Below are 25,867 nucleotides of genomic sequence, written 5' to 3'. Positions count from 1 at the left end.
CTGAAAGAGCGAGGCGTTTGGTGATGATCCAAAGTTTGGTCCTTTAATCTTTTTTCCTTGATGACTCCGCTGGGGAAAAAGGTCGAAGCTTTGGAAGTGTAGGGAAAAAAAAAAAAAGGGTGAGAGGGGGAGGGGTAGTCCCCACAAGAATAGCTTTGGCTTTGGCTTTGGCTTTGGCTATGGGGTTTTGAAACCCATTGTTTCTTTATGGGAGATGCTGTTGATGTAGAAGAAGAAGAATCGGCATTGCTTGAATGGGTGTGCCAGTTGTATGTTTTGGGTTTGTGACTTGGTTTTGGTATCTGGCTTCATAGATTGGGGCACTCCCTCCTTGGTCTCTTTGGTTGTTACCAGGATCCATTGGGTCATTGGTGTTTGTTATGATTTTGTGATCTCATTCTGTCGCCAATTACAATCTGTGGGGGTTGTTGGGTCATGATTGGAACACTACCTAATGGCTATTAATATCAGACAATGCGTGTGACTAGTTGTCGTAAATATTGAAACTCATAATATGTGCTTACTAGTTGCATGTGAATCTTGCATAGTGATTAGCTAGAAAAAAAATGCGTGTGAACATTTTTTTTTTTACTGTGAAAAAAAAAAAAAAAATGCTTGTGAACATGCATGTTACTTCTTTTTTTGCTTATGTTCAATTGCGATAGATCAATCAATGTCTAAATGTCCAACTGTTAAATGTAGTTAATTTTGGTCACTATAGTACGTTGAGATTCAGCGTATTCACAATTTCTAGTTGTTGATGTGTATGAAATTCACATTCAAATATGCATATTATTACATATTGTGTTGAGAATGGTCGTTACGAGCGCATGTATACTTCGACAGCCAAATAAATATATTAATACAAGTACATGTGACAGCCTAAAGCATATATACATAGTTGGGCACAGTGCCATGCGCACAGTATCAAACTGATCTTCCTCCCTACCATAAGATTGACATGTCCCTGTTTGAAATGATCTAGCTCTGCCATAATGGTTTTATTGATCATGATTATATGAACGGGCATTAAATACTCTTTACGTTTCAATAGCTCTGATTCGTAAAAGAATGAGAAAATAGAAAAATGACATCATTCATCGATTGCTAGCTCTAAATGTAAGCGGATAATATTTCTTTTTATTTTTAAAAATATTAGTTCAAGTTTCAGACATCATTCATTTTTATGAAGTAAAATATCATCATTATATCAGTAATCAATTATTCGTACAATATTATTATGTAATTCTAGCTAGGTGGAAAGAAATGGGCCACATATAATAGATGTTAATGTCATATCAATACACTAACTCATTAAGCATAAACCTAAACCAACTTTATATTGTGATAGACAGCTCCATACAATGTAATGTACTAATCAACACAGAATCAAGATGAGCTTGATTTGTTTCTAAGCTACTTGCCATGAACGTTTGGCTTTATTTCAATGCTTGGGACTTAAGTTGTGTGCATCACGTAGGAGAAAGGTATAGTGGGTGCTCAAATCACAAGGCAAATCGATCTTTCTCATTCTTCTAGTTTATAATTTAGAATGAAAGACAAAAAGGTTGCTCGAGTATTATTACAAAGATATACTATACTAATTGTGTTAATCTCTCCTTTATCGCTTTGTTTGATGCCTTTGTCATTCTGGGCTTCATGTGATGTGCCCCTACTCTCTCCGATTCATATAAAATTTTCTGAGGATCTGTCATTGGGCAAATCAGCCAAATTCTCTGCCACACTTTTGATTTGCTAAGCTGTAGTTATAGAAAGAAAGCACTATTCTTCTCCTACTTGTAGTTAAGTGGAGGAGAGAGAACCCAACTAGTTCTTTTGGTCTAGTTATACTCACTTTGTTGAAAGAGATTTGGCTTTTCCAGAATTAATAAACGACAGAGAGATGGAAAAGAACCCCATCTCACTTGACTCGGAGATGCTCTAACATTCGGCCATTTGGTCCACACTAATATTGTTACCCATTAATCAAACCATTATGTTTCTTGCTTCAGTTTCTTTTTAATAAATTTCCTATTGAGAATCTTCACCAAATTGGAGTTTCCGCATGTTCGGCTATAGCGGGAATTCCGGAATCCATCTACATAATTTTGTATTATGCACCTAGGGCAAGTGATACAACCGATTCATAGCAAAGGTATCAAAAGCGATTGGTTCAGCATCAAAACAATGATAATAAACACATCAGTTAGAACACACAAATTGAGTAGGACAAAAAATCAAAAATCATATTCCTAAAGGCAAAATTGCTGGGCTGATAAAAAAAACAAAAAATAATCTCCAATCAGCCTCCTCTTTTTCTGGCCCATTGCCCATTCTATTTTCTGAAGGCGCTCATAGTGTTGTTGAGTTGTTCTATTCGTATACACTACACAATTTTGAGTAATTTTACTCACACATTCCTATCCTCTTAATACACACATCTCAAATTCTTTTTGCCATTTTTTTTTTTCCTGATATTTCCTTTTTTCCCTTTCTCCATGTTACTCCTTTTACTCTGCAAGAAATCGCCTGCTAGAAAGCAAAATGTTAATGGAATTACAGGGCAACATACCATGCTTAATTAATAATTCGAAGATTCCAATTGATTAACAGCGAGTTTTATGGTTTCTTATGGATACGCTTGATATGTAATTCAAGTTGACCATTAGAACTAGAATTGTCGACTTAGATTTGCTCTTGTAGATACCCTTATGACACATTTACTTACTTGGAATGGAAAATAATCATAAATCGGAGACAACTGGAATGGGAGAAGAAAGGAATCGGTATTGATTCCGGATGAGTTGATTCCTAAACCCATCTCCCCCTTTCGTAATCAAATTCCTGAGTATTCAGGAATCGATTCTTAATAAGGAGGTGGGACATACACATATTCTGATTCCTTCATATGCTAGTAAACGCATGAATACTTTTACCCGAAATCATTCCGATTCCTTTATGTGTTAGTAGTAAACGTAGGAATAGTTTTATCCCGTAATCATTCCTTCCCATTCCAAGTAAGTAAACGTGCCCTTAAAGTTTTGAAAACTCAGGTTGGTTGGTTGGTTGTAGTAGATTTGCTCCATGCACCATGTTTATAAATGTTTCCACATTTCACTCTGATTTCTACCGTTAGTTTCACCTATCAGACTACTCTTATACTTCAAAATTTTGCCAAAACAATCATGTACTCTTGAATACTGAATTCTCAACCTTATATGATGCATGCCTGCAACTCAAACAATGACATTATGTCACATCAATTTACAATTAACAAGATGGTTAAGGATTCGTTTAAACTTTAAAAGACTCTCTGCAGAGCCAAAGATACGGCAATACAACACCAAATCTCTAAGGGATGTTACCACGAACCGGAAAAGAAGGAGGATGAATAATGAGGTATGTTTTCTTTTCTTTTTTTGGTCTAGGAATAATGAGGTACATTTAGAAAGGTTTAACACAATCAAACATGGCTGATAATGTGGTAACATAAGCTCATATGTGATTTGTTATTTACTTATGTATTTTTTGTAGAATGAAGTATCTGGTGTAGATGTCATTGGTTATCAGATTACAAATTATCGACAAAAGCATGCAATAATAAGAGGAATCAAATTTGCTCACCACCAACAGTTGGTGGTGGTGTCACCACCCTCTCAAATACTGACATGTGTAAAATAAGATAACTATAGTTAATTTTTTTGCCAAACTCACACAATAAATGTAATAATAAAAGTCTGTTTTATAATTAATTGCATCTGCCCATCTCTAATCCATCTTATTTCTTTCTCGTTTGGGTATCGATCTCTCAGTCTCATCTACAGACTCTATTCAACCATCTCAAAGCTGCGCACCAAATCCCCAAACCTTAATCTCTCCAACACCACAACACTCAGAAAGAAAATATATTTAGGATCAGCAGTTGCATCCCACATTCCCACACCTCAACAACAGCAGGCCTTGCACAGATCTGTTTCAATTCTGCAATCGGTTGAATCAACCTTCTTCCTAGAGGCTTCCTCCACAACACTCGCAGCACTCTTGAACGTGAATTTTTGAAATTTTTTCTGAACTCCTCGTCCATGATGTCTTCATTTAGCTCGGGCTTTCTTCGATTTCAACTTCCCAACAACCCGTGGAGGATCGTTTATCGTTGTTCTCCTTCACATCGCCGCCGCCGCTGACGTCCCTTGCAGTGGCCCGAGAAGCTTTCCGATTCTTCTTTTGCTTTCTCCTTCGACAGTCATGGCTTTGGCCTTTGGAGTGGGGGGGGGGAGAACGAATCCAAGAGAAAACCCAGAAAAAATGATGATAATTAAGGATGAATGATGAAAGATGGAGATGAATAGTAAAATAAATAAAATATAAAGATTTTAATAATGTTAAATGCATTTTTCTCGTTCTTAATTGATTGAGTTAGATGTAGTTAACTATGGTTAGATTGTTATACCCGTGGCAGCTTCATATATATTGGTGGTATCACCACTTAATTGTTGATGGTGAGCAAATCTACATTCATAATAAGACTTAGGGGAGGTATGGAACTAAGAGCTCGCTTTGGGGAATTTCGTAAATCTAAAAAGAGGGAAGCAATGAGTTATTTCAGTGCAACTCGCTAAGTCAGCCATCAGTCTATTTTGGCACCTATTTTCCTCAGCTACAGTACAAAAAAGAAAAGGATATTACTATTTTATGAGAGGTATGACTCTTTGTTGGCTAATTGGAGAGAAGGGAAAGAGATTTAGTGGCAGCAAGCTACACAGTAAGTCTATTTTAATCTCTCAAAAGCATGTTTTGCAGAAAAAATATGTAATAACTTGACAAGGAAACCTGTTTTGGAGTGAACAGATACCGGCCACAAAATATTTACCCTATAAAGGGTTTATTCATACAGGCCTCAATGACCCAAGAAATTTTGTCATCCAAGATAACAAGTTGAATATGTTAAACATCACCTCGAGCCTACAGGAGTATCTACAGGCACATCCACAAACCAATGAAGAGACAATCAAGAGGAATAACTTCAGAAGTCTGAGGGACTTCATGAGGCTAAGATACCAGGAGAAGAAAGTTCTTACTCAAGTTATCCCTGGTATCTTAGCCTCATCAAGTCCCTCAGACTTCTGAAGTTATCCCTCTTGGAGAACGAATCCAAGAGAAAACCCAGAAAAAATGATGATAATTAAGGATGAATGATGAACGATGGAGATGAATAGTAAAATAAATAAAATATAAAGATTTTAATAATGTTAAATGCTTTTTTAGAACGTATCCAAGAGAAAACCCAGAAAATATGATGATAATTAAGGATGAATGATGAACGATGGAGATGAATAGTAAAATAAATAAAATATAAAGATTTTAATAATGTTAAATGCTTTTTTAGAACGAATCCAAGAGAAAACCCGGAAAAAAATGATGATAATTAAGGATGAATGATGAAAGATGGAGATGAATAGTAAAATAAATAGAATATAAAGATTTTAATAATGTTAAATGCTTTTTTCTCATTCTTAATTGATTGAGTTAGACATAGTTAACTATGGTTAGATTGTTATACCCGTGGCCGCTTCATATATAGTGGTGGTATCACCACTTAATTGTTGATGGTGAGCAAATCTGCATCCATAATAAGACTTAGGGGAGGTATGGAACTAAGAGCTCGCTTTGGGGAATTTCGTAAATCTGAAAAGAGGGAAGAAATGAGTTGTTTCAGTGCAACTCGCCAAGTCAGCCATCAGTCTATTTTGGCACCTATTTTCCTCAGCTACAGTACAAAAAAGAAAAGGATATTACTATTTTATGAGAGGTATGACTCTTTGTTGGCTAATTGGAGAGAAGGGAATGAGATTTGGTGGCAGCAAGCTACACAGTAAGTCTATTTTAATCTCTCAAAAGCATGTTTTGCAGAAAATATATGTAATAACTTGACAAGGAAACCTGTTTTGCAGTGAACAGATACGGGCCACAAAATATTTACACAACAAAGAGTTTATTCATACAGGTCTCAATGACCCAAGGAATTTTGTCATCCAAGATAACAAGTTGAATATGTTAAACATCACCTCGAGCCTACAGGAGTATCTACAGGCACATCCACAAACCAATGAAGAGACAATCAAGAGGAATAACTTCAGAAGTCTGAGGGACTTCATGAGGCTAAGATACCAGGAGAAGAAAGTTCTTACTCAAGTTATCCCTGGTATCTTAGCCTCATCAAGTCCCTCAGACTTCTGAAGTTATCCCTCTTAGAGAACGAATCCAAGAGAAAACCCAGAAAAAATGATGATAATTAAGGATGAATGATGAACGATGGAGATGAATAGTAAAATAAATAAAATATAAAGATTTTAATAATGTTAAATGCTTTTTTAGAACGTATCCAAGAGAAAACCCAGAAAATATGATGATAATTAAGGATGAATGATGAACGATGGAGATGAATAGTAAAATAAATAAAATATAAAGATTTTAATAATGTTAAATGCTTTTTTAGAACGAATCCAAGAGAAAACCCGGAAAAAAATGATGATAATTAAGGATGAATGATGAAAGATGGAGATGAATAGTAAAATAAATAAAATATAAAGATTTTAATAATGTTAAATGCTTTTTTCTCATTCTTAATTGATTGAGTTAGACATAGTTAACTATGGTTAGATTGTTATACACGTGGCAGCGTCATATATAGTGGTGGTATCACCACTTAATTGTTGATGGTGAGCAAATTTGCATCCATAATAAGACTTAGGGGAGGTATGGAACTAAGAGCTCGCTTTGGGGAATTTCGTAAATCTGAAAAGAGGGAAGTAATGAGTTGTTTCAGTGCAACTCGCTAAGTCAGCCATCAGTCTATTTTGGCACCTATTTTCCTCAACTACAGTACAAAAAAGAAAAGGATATTACTATTTTATGAGAGGTATGACTCTTTGTTGGCTAATTGGAGAGAAGGGAAAGAGATTTGGTGGCAGCAAGCTACACAGTAAGTCTATTTTAATCTCTCAAAAGCATGTTTTGCAGAAAATATATGTAATAACTTGACAAGGAAACCTGTTTTGGAGTGAACAGATACCGGCCACAAAATATTTACCCTATAAAGGGTTTATTCATACAGGCCTCAATGACCCAAGGAATTTTGTCATCCAAGATAATGATACGCCCAAATTAGGCGTTCAACTTAACCCATCAAAATGTAGTCGACAGTATAGAATAAGGAGGGATCATTCTAGCCAGGGATTGAGGGTAACAAATTAATCACACAAAATAAAAACAAACTAATTTAAACTAACTAAAACACAAATCAAACAAATAAAATCTGAAACTAAACAAAACAAAAACGTCAAATACTAGAAAAGGGAGAAAAATGTGGCAGGAAACAGAAGGGGATAGAAAGGGGCTCTGCAATCCTAACCAAGAACAATATTTTGGGGTTTTTGGTTTTTAACGAAAATAAAAGAGAAAACAAAAGGAAAACGAATTTGATTTTTGATTTTGAGAAAATAAGATGGAGAACATGTTAGAGACTTGGAAATCCACCACCAATTACTTTGGAACAATGTTAAGTTAACCTAGTTTCAATTACTAAGGTGTGAACATAAACCAACCAAGAAACAAGTCGGAGCAGATCATGTCTCTTATTAATGTTTCCCTAATTACTTAGTCTACGTGAACGCACAATAGCTAAGCCTATCAAACATGCAATCAAGGTATAGAACGCTATCCTATCAACAACACATATAGTGTCAACACATTGGAAGCATTAAGATCTCATGGAAACGATTGGTTATAGAGTTGCTGTCTAGTGTGGAACGCCTACCTAGCATGCTCTTCTAGTTGTTTAAAACATCAGCTTTTGTCCAAAGCCTTGCATACTTGCGGATTAGAAAACAAGACGATTAGGTGAATTATTTTCTAAACCTAGCTCAAATTACATGCATATATCCTAAGTGTCGACTCAAAGAACATAAACACATAAAAGTTTTCAATCAAGCAGAAATAAACAACCAATTCACACCAAAGATTAAGAAACTAGATTTAAACAAACATATGTTCTACATAATTGGGGCTTCAAACCTCGTCCCTAACAAAAAGAGAGTTAGTTACACATTGTTTTGAAAACCAAAATAAAACAAATAGAGAAAAAGAAGAAAAAGATGGTGGCGGATGAATAAGAAAGAGAGATAGAAGAGAAGGTGAAATGCGTCGTCCATTTTCACGTTTGCAGAAGATTTATATTTATGAGGAGCACAGGCCAAGTTTCATTTTCCAATTCTGCTTTGAAAAGTCTCCCCTAGTTGCTTGAGGATTCCTTTAATTAGTGCACAATTAAATGATTTTCAAGCCTTAGTAATCTTCCCAAAATATTGAGGAATCATTCTAGGACTCTCCTTGTAATTTGTAGCATCAATAAACTTCCAAAAATGCACCCAAAATTCGTCCATAGAAGATTTCTGCCAAACTGTCCTGTTTTGACTAGGATTCAATTTCTGTCTCTGAAACTTCCTTCTTGGACAAGGAACGAGTTCTTTTTGCCAAGTTTCTGGATGGTTCTTGACTCCCACGTGTTCTATGACATCATATATTCTAGAATAATCAATAATCTTCTAGAAAAACTCCAAGTAAATAGCCGGAAAAAATCTCCCAAAAAACTTCGTAAAGCTGACAATTTTCTGCCTTATCGGGAAGCCTGCGTTGATCTTGATTTCCTACTGCCTCGTTCATGACCAGTTCTTTAGCTCTAGTTGAATTATAACATCATGTATTCAAGGATTGCTGGCCCTTTCTGAAAAGGTACAGCTGGAAGAATGCAAGAATTGCTCCTCAAAACCGTTCCCAGAAAGCTGATTCTGAAACTACAGTTTTCTACTTTGCAGCAACTGTTTTGCACAACGATTTCCGTGCACTTCCCTTGTAATTTCTGGCTAAAAGGTTGATCAAAATTAGTCCTCTGCATCAGTACTTTATGATCCATGGCTTCGTTTCTCCCTTTAAGCTATTATTTCTCTTGAACTACTTCACGAACTACCTAAAAAGAAAACAAAGTTAAAACTGACTTTTTAAAGGAAATAACTAAGAAAAATGTAAAAGATTGCACTTTGTATTTATCGCATTTTATGCTCCTATCAGATAACAAGTTGAAGATGTTAAACATCATCTCGAGCCTACAGGAGTATCTATAGACACATCCACAAACCAATGCAGAGACAATCAAGAGGAATAACTTCAGAAGTCTGAGGGACTTCATGAGGCTAAGATACCAGGAAAATAAAGTTCTTACTCAAGTTATCCCTGGTATCTTAGCCTCATCAAGTCCCTCAGACTTCTGAAGTTATCCCTCTTTGAGAACGAATTCAAGAGAAAATCCAGAAAAAATGATGATAATTAAGGAAGAATGATTAAAGATGGAGATGAATCGTAAAATAAATAAAATATAAAGATTTTAATAATGTTAAATGCTTTTTTAGAACGAATCCAAGAGAAAACCTAGAAAAAATTATAATAATTAAGGATGAATGATGAAAGATTGAGATGAATAGTAAAATAAATAAAATATAAAGATTTTAATAATGTTAAATGTTTTTTTCTCATTCTTAATTGATTGAGTTAGACGTAGTTAACTATGGTTAGATTTTTATACACGTGGCAACTTCATCACCACTTAATTGTTGATGGTGAGCAAATCTGCATCCATAATAAGACTTAGGGGAGGTATGGAACTAAGAGCTCGCTTTGGGGAATTTCGTAAATCTGAAAAGAGGGAAGCAATGAGTTGTTTCAGTGCAACTCGCCAAGTCAGCCATCAGTCTATTTTGACACCTATTTTCCTCAGCTACAGTACAAAAAAGAAAAGGATATTACTATTTTATGAGAGGTATGACTCTTTGTTGGCTAATTGGAGAGAAGGAAATGAGATTTGGTGGCAGCAAGTTACACAGTAAGTCTATTTTAATCTCTCAAAAGCATGTTTTGCAGAAAATATATGTAATAACTTGACAAGGAAACCTGTTTTGGAGTGAACAGATACCGGCCACAAAATATTTACCCTATAAAGGGTTTATTCATACAGGCCTCAATGACCCAAGGAATTTTGTCATCCAAGATAACAAGTTGAATATGTTAAACATCACCTCGAGCCTACATGAGTATCTACAGGCACATCCACAAACCAATGAAGAGACAATCAAGAGGAATAACTTCAGAAGTCTGAGGGACTTCATGAGGCTAAGATACCAGGAGAAGAAAGTTCTTACTCAAGTTATCCCTGATATCTTAGCCTCATCAAGTCCCTCAAACTTCTGAAGTTATCCCTCTTGATTGTCTCTGCATTGTTTTGTGGAAGTGCCTGTAGATAGTCATGTAGGCTCGAGGTGATGTTTAACATCTTTAACTTGTTATTTTGGATGGCAAAATTTCTTGAGTTATTAATGCCTATATGAATAAACACTTTATCGTGTAAATATTTTGTGGCCTGTATCTGTTCACTGCAAAACATGTTTCCTTGTCAAGTCATTACATATATTTACTACAAGACATGCTTTTGAGAGATTAAAATAGAGTTATCATATAGCTTGCTGCTACCAAATCTCATGTCCTTCTCTCCAATCAGCTAACAAAGAGTCATACCTCTCATAGAACAGTAATATCCTGTCCTTTTCTGAATCGTAACCGAGAAAAATAAGTGTCAAAATAGAATGATGGCCGAGTTGCTTAGTTGCGCTGAAACACCTGATTGCTTCCATCTCTTCATATATAAGAAATCCCACAAAGCTAGCTTCTATTTGCAGCCCTTTCTTAAGTTCTGGGTAATTTCATAATCGATGATTTGAACATCACACACTCGGTTCTGCAAAAAGAACAAAGAAAAATCATCAATCGCGTATCAGCTTATGTTGATATCAACAGAGAAGGAAAGATACATAGGATGGTTTAGGAATCTTTTTTATTTTGAATCAATGAAATTTGGTAAGTAACTAAAATTCCAAAGAGGGTTCCAAAAGTAACAGAAATATTTGGCATATGAATGCAATTCCAGTAACCCTGCCCACCCTAAGAACATGATCAAAATTTAGAAGTATTTCAGTTTCAACTTCCAACATCTATGAAGTAAAGACATAGAACTCATGTATAACTTAGGTGAAATCCGTAGATTCAAACATGCTTTTCATCGGAACACATTAGGTTTGAAACTTAGTTAACAAAATATAATATAGCATGTCACACATTCCCTAAATTTATGCATTTGAAGCAATAGCAAAATAATCATTGAATGCTTAAAATAATTTTCCAGCGATTGTAATTACTGTCAACAACAGTGTGAAAAGAAGAGTCACACCAAGATGGAAGTTGCAAAATGCGAGTAAGTAACCAAATGGCCAATGAATAGGCAAGTGAGCGATACTAGTGCATAATAGTTGAAAGAGGGGAAATAGCCCTTGATTTGATCCTGAATCAGAGTGAGAGACTGAGAGCTAAGATGCTTGAAATTGATGTGGCGTAATGTCATTGTTTTAAGTATAAGATTAGTCTGATCTGTTAGTTAGAAATCAGAGTGAAATGTGGAAAGACTGAAACAGATTCACCAAACTCAATTTCCTAAATCTGGAAGTTGTGGATATTCAATTGCACAACAGAGATGGAAATAGAAAAGCAGGCAGTAAATTCTAGAAATATGTAATAAATACAAGATTGAAAGAGACTAGCCCTAGATCTGGATCTGAACCTGAATCAGAGTGAGAGCTAAGATGCTTGGGAAGATAGCAACACAGTAAGTAAAGTTAGGAGCGTAAGGACTAAGGAGGTAAAAATGGACCTAATATGAACAGAGAGAAGGAGTTACCTGACTGAGAGCCAATGGCAGATGGGTGTTTTTGCTGCTCAGATGGAGATGGGTCTCCTCGATCTTCCAATTCTGCGCAAATGGGTCGGGGTCTCTCAACTGGGGAAATGTCTTTTTCACCCTCAGCTTTCAGGATTGGGCCAAAATTTGACTGGGTCTGGCCCATGATCTATCAACTGTCTTTTCACTACCCAGACTGACGAAAGATCAGGATGAGGATCATCAATGCAGCATCTGTTGCGAAGGAAACGAGTACCCCAAGTTCCCCAAGGTGCATGAGTGAGATGGCCGGATAGTTTATGTTACTTGCTATAGGTCTCCATAATTGTTTGATCACAATTGCCCATTCTTATTTGCTTCCCAAATGCTCTTACTCGTGCTAATCGATCGGTGATGTCAAAAACTTAACAAAGGATTATGCAAGAGCAAATCACACTAGTCGATCAGTCCAAACGCATGCCTCTTGAAAAAGGAAGCGAAAAATCATCAGAAGGTGCCCTCCCCTTCCGATCCGCTGTTTTATTGACAAAAAACGAACACAAGTAGAAACACAATTCTGTTGCTTTGGAGTTGGGCCTATTTTTGTTTGCTTTGACCCACCCCCACTTGGCACTCTCCTCGTTGCATGAGGTTCTTACTTGAAATCAAGCACAATCTTGCTCTTGTAGCAAGGTTAATTTGTATGAAAAACCAAGGATTTAAAAACTTGGTAAATAGTTTTTGGTGTTTAAATGAAACGAGTGGAGGAGGGCAATTATACGATCTCTCATGAATTATTTTCACGAGACAGATTAGCCTTAAAGAAACTCCAATATATGGGTCTTTCTAAATGTACCTAGCAAATATCTAAGTATACCCAGCAGATTTTATACACCCAGCAAAATCACAAAATCTCTAACTACACACAGCAAGTTTTCCAATATTACCCTTATTTTAATTAAACCCAGCAAAACCTATTACAATAGGGATGAAGACTAGTAATTCGCTGATGAAACTAGAGCAGAGTAGTGTGGATTCTGATACATGACTCGTGGGAGAGCATTGTTGTTGTTTGAAGGATTTGAAGAAACGGAGAAAAGAGGATTGCTGTTGATTTAATCACCAATCTCTTTGTTTGAGAATCAATGGACTCATCGTTAAAGAAGTAGGGCACGTAATTGGACTTTGAAGCAGATCTAGTCTTGGTGCCATTGTAAAGTGCCGAGTTCAATAATGGTGGTAAACTAGAAGAACCCATTTTAGTTCCATGAGAACCAAAATTCACAAAGTCCAATGATATGGAATTTTTTCCCACAGCAGATTTTTCAAAGACCCTACAAATTATCCATTCGTTCTACAAATTTGAGATCAAATTAGGGTCAGAAACAGAGTTAAAACAGAGGAAATCATGATTATACTTGAAATAATATAATATGTATTAATCCAAAGAGATGAAACAATTATTATGAAAAGTGAAATTCAGGTTCAAGATTTTGCTAGAAGAAATAACGGTAACACAGCGAATTGCTGGGTACAATAGAAAAAAGTGTTTCAGATTTTATGGTTTTTTTATGTTATTATCTTAATTTACCATGACTTTTAATGTCATTTCTTAAGAGGATACAACTGTCTTTTCATGCAAATTTGATTCGCTGGGTATACATAGATATTTGTTTGGTACATTTAGAAAGACCCCTCCAATATATATAGTGAGTGAAAGTGGAATTTATTGTTGCTAAGGTGTGTGAAAAGAAATACCCGAATAACATACTCAGTAATTATTTAGGCCATGATAACCCTTTTATAGTGATCAGTACAAAACAGTTTATTTCAATTAAAAAGAACATGCACCAAGCACTTGCAACTAAATAGACAAATACCCCTAAATTTGAATTCATACCCCAAACTCGAATTCTGCTCTCTTAAATATTGTTATTTGGTGAGGAAAAGAACAAAAAGAAACAATCCTTATTCGATAAATTTTAATATCTATAATTATCATTAGTGATAATGATACATATATACGCTAGCTGAGAGTCATGCCTTTCAATTCTTTACACATGAGTAAGTGGAAGCATGGGAAGTGAAAAAGTAAGTTAATAATTAAGGATGTGAGGTACCAAAAGAATGATTAATTAAGGTTCTATTGACTGTTAATTAATTACAAGAATTGATTGATTTATATGATCGAGTGCTTAGGCAGCTTAGTTGGCTTTGTCCAAGTTCTTCTTTCTTCGTAGGATCTAGCTACTTTATTTAAGAACTATTTAGTGTATACCAGATATATAGTTTGACAAGAAAGTTTAACCTTTGGACCATGTCAAGAGAAGTAGTCCTTATTAAAGAGTGTCCTTGTATGCTAGAATCTATTACACAATACAAGAACAGTATGTACGAGTTTGAGCTTTTTCTTGAAATTAAAAAAAAAAAAAAATCCTCTTCAAGAAAAATCAGCTGGTCCATAAGGTAATTAAATAGGTGAATTATAAACTCAGATGTTTTAGTTTTAAATGTAAGGACACTTAAATGTTCTTTTAAAGTGATTGCTTGTATTTAAAGTAGGAAATCCGCGTTCAAAATATCCGCAAGTAATTGGATGTATTCAAAATATTCACATGTTTTATGCGCATAAATCTGACACATATGGGAAATGGGTTTCCTATGTGTTGAGTATGAATGAGAGATTACTTAATTAATGTAGCTTTTTCCGGTACCCTACAAGGTGGATCAATGTACGTTGTCACTTTTTTCTTCGTGCAGATTTTTGAGCAAGCTAAGGTTGTAATTTCTTCCACTGATGGAGTATATCCTTTTCGATCAGAAAAGTTTACGGTTTACCTAGTTCTCTACATCGATCTGGGATACCTACACAAGAAAGTAAACCCCAGATGGTTAAAAGAAAGAATTGTGTAACTTGCAGTGTTAACATATGCAGAGCTACTTAGCTAATAGCTAGGGTTAGGTAAAAGATCACCAGACATCTTCACATGCGAAAGATGACCCACCGTACCATTACTGAATTTAATCAATCCGACTTCTACTGTGTCTCTGTGCGTGTCTGTACTAATATCGTTATCTTCTTAATTATTCAGTACGTCAGTATTATTAATGTGAGTCTGGAAATCTCTCGTGGTCCTATTTGAATTCCTTCTTTCATTTCTAGCTTTTCCTCATCAAGTTAGTGCTGCTTCCACCTTCCACCCAAATAAGTCCCAACAAAAGACGTAGCTCGCAACTAGCCCTAGAAATCTACTTTTTATATCATATATATATATACTAGCAACTAGCTCGAACTAACTAATTAGCTAGCTTTGCCGATCGAAAAGATTAGCGATGAGCTTAAGGGCCAGGAATAAATATAATCACGCCGGCCGGGTATTGATATTATTCTCGATCACCGATGGTTTATCGATTTTCTTATCACTATACTACGATTTAAAACAAAGAAATTATCTGTATGGACTTAGAGAAGAATGATAACTCTCTTCTGACTCTCGGTCTTTCAACCTTCATAATATATATTTGTTCTCATTACCTTCGGAAATGTTTTTTCATAATAAGAATGATTGTGTTTTAAATAGTCGCCCATTTATAGATTACATATGTAAAGAGATGAAAAAATTGCTATATGATGATAAGAAACCTGTGTTGGTTGAAATCATTATCATTTTAGGTAGTATTAATCCCATTCTCAATTTCTGAATCTGGATTTCAAATTTTTGAATTTTGATCATCATCACATTTAGTTACAAGTTGGTAACATTTATCACATATGCTAGTCCTCAATTTCCTCATCCCAACAAAACAATTTGTTTTATTTTATGAAAATACAAAGCAATTTATTGAAGCAATGCTTGCAAAGAGAAGTTGCAAGAATGTGTTCAAATAGAATATATTGTATGTATTGCAAAATAAACTTTTCGATTTAAAGAAAAAATATGATGTAATAGGTAAAAAATAGCATGATGGTTGCAGACAACATAGAATTATTGATGAGAAGAGCGACATTGAATGAGAAAAATGTACCCGCAAAAGACTCAACAAAATATACTTACACTTGACACAAACATTTGGATTAGTTATAGCTAGCTAGCCCTACAGACTCGGGTCTCTTCCCCAATAGATTTCTCTAAATTCCTTAACAAAACGAGGGTAAATAGTAAAGCTAGCGAATAAACCAATATGGTACAAGCTGTCCTTTTTAACCATACTTATTAGTGCATGCCAAGTAGGTTTAAGCTGGAGGTAAAGTTAAAACAGATTATCAAAAGCAAATTAGAGACAGCAATAGAGTGATAGAATCCTAGTCATCACTCCATATATATCACCATTAACAATCATCATTAATCTCATGCTCTCACAAGATCGACCATTCTGCATAACTAGCTTTCTAGCTAGTTAATTAACCAATGCAAAGTTGGTGCTAATTGTCCCATTAATAAACATGGATTAATCAACCTCCTCATGGCCTTGTTCTGAATCTCAGATACATGATCTGACAATCAAGGTTGGATATATGGTATTTGAGCTTTCAGTACTAACCATTAGACAAGTTGATTCTCAGTTAGACCTTGTGGCAGGCAATTCCTGCAGAAGATCATAGTATATTAGAGCAAGGATTTGTACTAACCCCGTACAACTCATGTTTTATATAGAAGCTAATCAAATTGGTGAGAAAGAGAATACAAACATGCTCACTGACTCAATAAACTAAAGAAATGCAAAAACGGTACAGTCTTTACTTGAAGTACAAGATGCTTAATTACGGATAAAATTAATAAGGTGATCAGGTTTCATGAGCTGGCCTATCTTTGTGTTAATCAGATCCTAATAGGGACAAATTAAGGCAAGTAAGCCTAGCTCGATCAACCATGAATTTAGTTGGGATTGTTTATCTTCAACTAGCTAGGTATTTATGCATACATTAAGCTTAAGCATGTTATTTCTTGATTACCTGAAATATTAGGGAGTTGAAACGTGCATGAGGGAATGGAGCAATTTCAAACAAGCGCGCTTTTAGGTATACCGAAAGAGAGACAGAGTGTTCACCAAATTTCATTTCAATAATTGGCTTGAATTCTTAAAACCTCTTTTCCATCATATAAAAAGTTGAAATTCAAAGCATTCCCCAGCACCTACATGATGGTAGTTATAGGCTTATAGCTAGTAATTAAAAGGGCAATGGCATCAATAATGTGACAGTACCCATTGCCAATGGGGTCTCTCCACTTTTCCATAGTGGGGAAATGTACTATACTTGGTTAACACTAATCACTATGCACCAAGTTTTATCTGAGTTCCAACTTGATCGTGCTTAACTATATCTATATATGCTATAAAAATTGATTGGTCCTTTGTAACTGTTGAGTCACAAATTACTTATGTAATTGTGCCCCATAATTATGAAAATTGATTTGTCTTTTATGTTATTTTGCCTTTTTTAATCCATTTCCTTTTATTTGTAGGAAACCTTTCATTGAGAATAAAATGACTATTTGAGGCTTGAAATGCGGAGATTTGAAGCTAGGGGAAGAAGACACGGAGATTGGAAGAAAATTGCAAATAGACTTTTCCGGCGATTTTTCCGGCAAACTTTTCCGGCAAGCCGCCGCTCATGGAGGGTCTTTTCTCCAGCAAAGGAGGACCATGGTTGTGAGAATCTCCCATCACTTGAAATTCAAATATCTCCCTACACCTTGTCCTTTTGTTGCACCTTGCCAATTTGGGACCATTTGGGAGACAATGGTGTAAGAGCATCTCTTGCACACTTTGGGACCAAAGAGGACACACATAGCTGATCAAAGAGAGGCCAAAGACCAATTCTTCAGCATTCTTAACTCCATTCAATCATCTTCATCCTATCCAAGATCTATTTTCTCTCTAGAGAAGACACCACCATTTCCACCACTAAAACCACCATCTCCACCTCTAAAACCTCCATTTTCACCACTACAACCTCCATTTCCTCCACCACTCAACATCACAACTCACCTTAGAGATCCCAAATTTCACTATTCTTACCAATATCAAGAGCTTGGAGCAAGGAGAAAGAGGTGACTACCACCACATCATGTTCTTGGAGACCCATCTCCACCACCTCTTCCGGCATCATCAATAGTCACCATTTACTCTCTATCTCTTTATGTATTTGATGTTTAATAGAATGTTGAAGCTTGTGTATCTAGCTATGTGTGAGTAGTGAACTAGTTGGCATGTGACTAGGGTTGAAAGCCCTAGCCAATCTTGCTTGTATTGATGCTTTTGTTTATAAATTGATGCAAATTCATGTTGTCATTCTCACATGCTAAGTCAATAGTTGAATGCATTACTTAGACCTAATCAATTTGAGTTATGTGTTTGCCATGACATGAAGTTTTTCCTAGAGATTGATTACCTTTCGGCAAAAAGGGAGCATGCATGAAAGCACACCATGTGTGCATGTGAGGGTAGTGAGCTAAAATCACCTAGAGATAGGATTGGTTTGCTTGCTTGGTTACCTAAACTCTAAGCTTTATGCATTTAGGGGCAAAGGATTGAGACATATCCGGTAATTGAATTTGTCTCTAGGTAGTTAGCTCTAGACTTATCCGGTTAGAGTTAATAAAATGAAAGGGGTTTAAGCCTTAGTAGTCCTATCTGGATGCTAAGAGGGTAGTTGGACAATTAGCTTTGCATCATTCATATTCAATTGCTTTAATGTTTGCAAGGGAGGCAAAAGGTGAAACCCGATGCCCTAACTCCCATCCATTTGATAACAACTTGTTTAGTTTAGCTTAGTTTATTTTACTTGCTTTCATTGTTTCAATTTGAATAGGAACCAATCTCAAAATCAAAATCAAATCTCTACACACCATCTTGCACATACTCACCATGAACTTTGGTTCACTTGTGAGCCTTTGTTTGTGATTGTACATTTGTATATTCTTCTAGTTTTTCGGTTTTTCCTTAGGTTTTCCCTAGCTAGGAAAAGATTTACCAATCCTCGTGGGTTCGACATCCTTACTTAATCCCCTATTCTATAACTTGTACCTCTTGCACTTGAGGGTGACTTCAATGCTAACAGTAACTCCATTGTTAAGTCGGGTTAAAAGGTAGATATTTATTTATTAAGTAGAAGATAACGGAAAAATAAAATTATAAGAGACGGCTATAGCTCCATTTTGGCTTCAATCATCACTTAATGTCATGAGATACAATTTGCATCAATAGTTTAATGATAAAATAGTAAATACGAAATGAGCTATAAACTTAACATATTGTAGGTCTTATAAAAAACTTAAAGACACTTGAAATTTATATAGTTGATCATGTATAGACTGTAGAGATTCGCTTTTTTAAAATATGGAACGAAATGAGTCATGCTCAAAAGAGAGAAACCCTAATTATATTACAATCCTTGACTACATTTCACTGATTTCAATACTGAAAAAGTAACGAAAAGTAGAAACACGTACAAGTGAATTAGTTGGCTTTAGTTTCACTAGATTTTTAACCTACACATGCATGATGAAGACAATGAGGGATGGCTACAGATTGCCAAAAGCAAAATAAAAGCCACGGATGATCCATGTAATATCACAATCACAAGTCACAAGCAATTACAACATAGACCAATAAATTTAGGGTATAATAATATACCAGACATACATGCAGATCGATATAGATGGTGGATAAGCAATAAGGTCAAGGTTGAGTGTGAAACGTCCTGGGACTGAAAGGATCGAAGGAGCTAGGGCAGTGGATACAAAGACTGGAAGACACTGAATGAGACAAGGCGGTGGTGACTTGGTGTCGGGGAGAGAGTAAGACTTGTTTTGGCCCGTACCCCTCTCTCTCATGGTGTCCCGTCCAAGTGTCTCTGTCCCTCCCTCGCAGTCACTGTGTGTGCGTTATCGCTTGGCCATCCATGTCTCAGCTTCATCAGACACATGTCAGACCCAGTTTGGCGCGCAGCACATCCATACATATTACATACGTACAATACAAACCCTAGTTCTCTCTCTCCCTCACCCACTAGGGCTCTTGGTATATAATTTTTTTCCAGCTAGCTGGGCGCCCATGCATGCTTGCTTGCTGGTTTGCCTGGTTGGACAATGGCAGGGCTCACCATTACCGCGCTCAGGCCAATACATCTTGTCAGAGCCTTTGTCCTCTCTCTTAATTCTCTCTCTCTCTCTCTCTCACACATGAACCAGTATTCATCAATCACTTCGTGAATGATTGGCCCCCCAGCTTTGAGCCATTGTTAATGTTTATGGCCCGGTCTGACATGTGATTAATCAACGGCCACATCAGGTGTATATGTACCATGTAAAATCCTCATCGTGGCTGTGATTAAAATATTAATCTACCAATGAAAGTATTTACATGTATATATAAAGTAAACTTCCAGTATTTCTACATGGTAAAATTTGGTTCGACAACTATCTCATTCATAATTTATTACTGTGTGTCATAGTAACATGCATGTCTAGTCTAACCTAGCTAGCTAGCTTGGGGCATGCTTACTCGGACGTAGAAATAATTCAACTGAGATCCTATCAAAATGAGAAGGAATTATTTTGTAATTCCGGACTACCACATGACATTGCCATATAGTGGTCCGGATCAATCATATTACTCGATTTTGGTAGGAATCTTGCAAAAGGTGAAAAAAATAAATTAATAGAACCAATCAAGAATAAGTATACGTCTTGTGGATCAATGACATCTATTCAGATCACCATGTGTCCCATGATCCGAGACCATGTAATAATTTTTCCAGAATGAGAATCATTGGCATGCTTATGTGCTTATATGGCAAAGTTATAATGATTGAATTCTAAACAATATTAACGGTTAGGTTCAAATTTCTACTTGATTAGCTAATATTAATTAAATCGAGAAGGAAGATTTATTTTCATAAATGTGTCTACTAACTTTGAAGAATTGGAATAAAGAAAATCAACCTGTTCCATTATTAAAATGTGTACTCATACAAATTTTTGTACTAATATATCTCATACAAATTTTTGAAATGTTAAATCACGTACTTATTAGATAACTAACCTAATTGCGCACTTAGATAAGTGTTCTTTATGGGCATGGATGCTTACATTGACACATCGAATTCAGTCGAGTGTTCGTTAAGGGCAGAATTCTCCCTCATTCTAACTAATATCCAGTAGCTCAAAAATACTTATATATATTTTAAGAGAAATGTGTATCAAATAAACTTAAATAAATATAAGCAAGACAAATTATTATGTGAGATATAATTATTAGAAAATTCTACAATACGTTGACATATGAGAAACTAATTTACTATAACGAGGACCTTATTTACCTTAATGAGGATTTTTTTTTAGTTATCACATAAGTCCTCAAAGTGATAACAAGAGTTCTCAAAGTGGTAAATATTACATGAAATATGACATGTATGAGAAACGTTAACGTAGCATAGTTTTACCTATAACAATTAAATTATTTATGCGTGCTTCTATGTCTCGTCTCTTGAAAAAAAATATTCATAAATCTCTCATTGTGTATGCAGAATGAAAGCGATCGAGAAGCTGGAAATGGCGGATCGCCTCAAATGTTGTCTCAAATCAAGGCATAAGGCCATTGTCATATGTTCAGTGCTGCCCCATTGATCATGCCACTTTAACATAGGACAATGACACCATGATTTGTGAAAGACACCAAACTTCACCACTAGTACTCATCACCACTAAAAATAACCAGTTCTTACGACATAATCTGGCTTAATTCATTGAATTTACATTACAATTCATGTCCACCCTATTTTGGGGCCAAGGGATGATGTACTCATGTCTAGCTAGCTAGCTAGCTAGGACATTTCAATCATTTACCATCTCTTTCACTTTCCTTCACTCTAAGAAAGTTAAAAGCCCATAAATTAAAACATGCTATTTATGAACATGCCTTTGTTTTTTTTTATCCCCACTCCATTCATCCTTCATCCTGGTAAAATTTGAATCCATAACATCTATGGTGTTAGTTAACTTAGTAATCAATAGACCATGACTTACCGTCAACTATGAACGTAATCTAATTAAGCAAGCAAGGAGATTGATTTTTAGGGATCAGCCATATCTATAAAGCTAGCCAAATCGTTCTGTCTAACCCTTTCCATAATGCTAGAACTACATGCATGTCCAAACGATAACTTTGATACTTATTGCTTAGTTTTTTCATAAACCATCAACATTGTTTGTTAAACTTCCAATGAAATTAAAGATATACCTACTAGGGCCCCCGAGACTCCCGAGAGATGTTAGAGGGAATGCCTCATTCAAATCGCACACACCTAGTGACTCATGAGTAATCATAAAAGCTACGTAGTGCTTAATTTGTAGTCTTTGTTCTTTCCTTGTACGTAAAGGCTCTCCAATCATGTTCATTTAACTTTCTAGGGTTATTATCACAAATGGTACCTGAACTATACCTCAATTTTATCGATGGTACCTGAACTTCAATTTTGATCACAACCAGTACCTGAACTTTTCGATTTCATTTTAAATGGTACCTAGAGCCACCTCCAGTCACTATTCCAACTAAAAATGGCATGTAAAGGCAATCATAGTGATGATCTTTGATGATTTCAAGGGTTGCAATCATATATAGTGATGATTTTTTTGGTAATAGACTTGCCTTGAACTTTTTTTAAATTTTTTTATATTTTAGATTTGGCTTTTTTGGCCGGAATAGTGACCGAATGTGGCCTTAGGTACCATTTAAAATGAAATCGAAAAGTTCGGGTACTGGTTGTGATCAAAATTGAAGTTTAGGTACCATCGATAAGATTGAGATATAGTTCAGGTACCATTTGTGATAATAACCCAACTTTCTAATAGCACATTATATATTTATGGGTAAAATCTTTATATGGTACCTGAATTATCACGAAATGCACTTTTTGGTACCTACAAATTTTTAGGGAGTCTAGTAGTACATGTATTATCCCTCCGTTAGCCATTTTAGTACTTCCGTTAATTATTCCGTTAAGTATGGGTAAAATCGTAAAACACCTATTTTTCATATTTCTTTTACAAATTTTTTATTAAACTAAATTAAAATAAATTAGACTAGGTTAAAAGAAAGACCTATAATTGAATTTAGTGAATATCTAGATTTACCTACCATCTCTATTGATTAATCCTATTAATTGTTCTAGAAAAAAGTTATGTCTAAATTAATATATATTAAATTTTCATAAAATAGAAAAAACTAAACAAAAATAAAAGTACTTAAATTAATTGACCCAAGTATCCCAATAACAGTAAAGAATAAATTTTATTTTTTATGTATCAAAATGTTTTTTAATTATAGATATTCAATATATTAAATTCTATAATTCTAAATACAAATAAAAATACTATTTTACCCTTACTATTTTACTCACATGAGTGTCACATGACCGCCACGTAGACATTTTTAACGGAATAATGGACGGATGTACTATAAGGGCTAACGGAGGGATAGTACAGGTACCACTGGACTCCCTGAAAATTTGTAGGTACCAAAAAGTGCATTTCGTGATAATTCAGGTATTATATGAGGATTTTACCCTATATTCATCCACAACACCCCCCCCCCCCCCCCCCCCCCATTTCTCGATGTAACCCCAATATAATTTACTTGAATAACTCATTTCCTCTAATTTTCTAATGAAAAGTAATTCCTATCAAAAAGACTATTTTACCCTTACTATTTTACTCACATGAGTGTCACATGACTGCCACGTAGGCATTTTTAACGGAATAATGGACGGATGTACTATAAGGGCTAACGGAGGGATAGTACAGGTACCACTGGACTCCCTGAAAATTTGTAGGTACCAAAAAGTGCATTTCGTGATAATTCAGGTATTATATGAGGATTTTACCCTATATTCATCCATAACACCCCCCCCCCCCCCCCCCATTTCTCGATGTAACCCCAACCTAATGAAAAGTAATTCCTATCAAAGTACTAAATTAGTTTGTTGGCTCCTACTATGTTGGGGGTGTGGGACAAGTGGACAAAACAAAACAAAGTGGAGGAGGAGGATTCTAGCTTAAGCATTATGAAGAACCTGTTCTCTTCATATATATGCTTGCAAAGGTCCTTTTCTAATTTCTGTGTAGTAGTAAACAATCAAAGTGATTAACATTGACTTTATGATTTTTTATGATTTGGAATTACATGTTGATGTACTGGACGTGCACCTAATAAGAAGTAAGAAACATTTAAAAGTTACCAAATTTAAAAACAAAAAAATAAGTGTAAGCAGAAAAATTTCCAAATTATACATGATAACTGGATGTACATGGAGAAAATTTATGTACTTAAGTGTGAAAATATATTACTCCCCAATTAATAGTAGAAACACATGCGACTCTATTAAGTGGATAGTTGACATGTTAAGAACAGATTATGTCAATAAGTTATTGTTTAGTGGAATTCATTACCATCTACACCAATTCAACCAGACATCGAGTGCTTATATTTCTAGACAATGCAATGGAGTTTCCATGAGCTATGTAAATGTCATAATTGAGGTGTGCAAAGAAAAAAAAGTGTGGTTGAAGCCTCACAAACAAAGATGGGTCTTCCATTTTCAACATGATGACTAGTCGTTTTGTTGAATGATGATAAATGATATCTCCTTTTGCTTTCACAGTAACAAAAAAAAAAATTTGATAGAGTGAATCGGAAAATGAGTTAAGATTATTAGATTAGGCCAGAACAAAAGTTTACACTTTTTTTCTTTTAATTATTAGATTTTATCTAACACGTTTAGAATTTATTATAAGTTTAGATTCTCCAACACGTTTATAATTAATTAGATCGAGTTTAAATTTTCATATTTTAACACGTTTAATACCTTGACACAATTTGAAACCGACAGAGTTCTATGCCCCCACTAGACCTTGATAGTGAAAACAAAAGGTGAAAGCAATTTTAACATGTACGTATAGGAAAGGTAGGTACATAATACACAACTGAAAATGACTTGAATAATGTATATGTCATTCTCCACAAAGCTGGAGGCCATTACAGTCATTCCAAAAACAGTGTCAACACCTCCTCAATCCTCATCCATGGCTATATAAGCTCTTCACTTTCACAGATCTCTCCCTCTCCTCTCTCTCTCTCTCTCTCTCTCTCTCTCTCTCTCTCTCATCTCCACAAAACACAAAAGCAACAAGCCACTCCAAATCTCCAATAACAAACCTTGAAAGCTCCAACCATGGGGTTCCCAGCAGGCTACACAGAGCTTCTGCTCCCCAAGCTCTTCCTCAGCACACTTTCCCTTCTTGATTTCATCCGTAAGCTCATCACCACCCTCTTCTCGTTACTGGGTCTCCAAGATTTCATCGAACCCGACAATGCCTGGTCCGACCCGCCCCACCTGACCCGGATCCCCGAATTCCAGTCCGTCTCCGCCTTGCTGATCCGCGAACTCCTCCCCGTCGTCAAGTTCTCGGACCTGGTCGACCCGCCCGAGTCCTGCGCCGTCTGCCTCTACGAGTTCGAGGCCGACGACGACGTACGACGCTTGACCAACTGTCGTCACATCTTCCACAAAGGCTGCGTGGACCGGTGGGTCGGCTACGAGCAGAAGACGTGCCCGCTTTGCCGGACGCCGTTCATACCGGAAGATATGCAGGGGGCTTTCAACGAGAGGCTTTGGGAGGCTTCCGGCATCCCTGATTTTTACGGCGACTTTCCACATGCTATTGGTTATGACTTGTAGCACTAAGATTTGAGGTTTTCTTTTTTTACTTTTTCTCTTTTTTAGAAAAAAAGGGATTTCCGAGTCTATGAGATTCAGAGAAAGACGGGAATCGAACTCTTGATAATCTCAGCTTCCGGTAGAAATGTGAGGATATGAATGTGGGGTTCAGAGAGGGCTAGAAGATGAAATTATTTGTAAATAGGGTTTAGGACAAAGAACAAAAGAGAAGGGAAATCATAATTGAACCCAAGTGAGATGATTATGTACAGTTTGCTTTTTCATTTTTTGGGGAAATGAAAATTTTACGGTTTATACACAATGTTCTTTCA

At 35.8% G+C, this 25,867-nt stretch overlaps 1 protein-coding gene across 1 annotated transcript; it reads left to right on the top strand.

The window, feature by feature from the left end:
* Window positions 1-24,944: 24,944 nt before the first annotated feature.
* On the top strand, window positions 24,945-25,867 carry LOC133743557 (brassinosteroid-responsive RING protein 1-like). Its single transcript, XM_062171531.1, has one exon. The coding sequence runs from the start codon at window positions 25,050-25,052 to the stop codon at window positions 25,554-25,556; it is 507 nt and encodes a 168-aa protein (XP_062027515.1). The 5' UTR covers window positions 24,945-25,049; the 3' UTR covers window positions 25,557-25,867.

This window comes from Rosa rugosa, chromosome 4 (genome assembly GCF_958449725.1).
Source record: "Rosa rugosa chromosome 4, drRosRugo1.1, whole genome shotgun sequence".
NCBI lineage: Eukaryota > Viridiplantae > Streptophyta > Magnoliopsida > Rosales > Rosaceae > Rosa > Rosa rugosa.
This window is presented reverse-complemented; position numbering and strand designations above follow the sequence as displayed.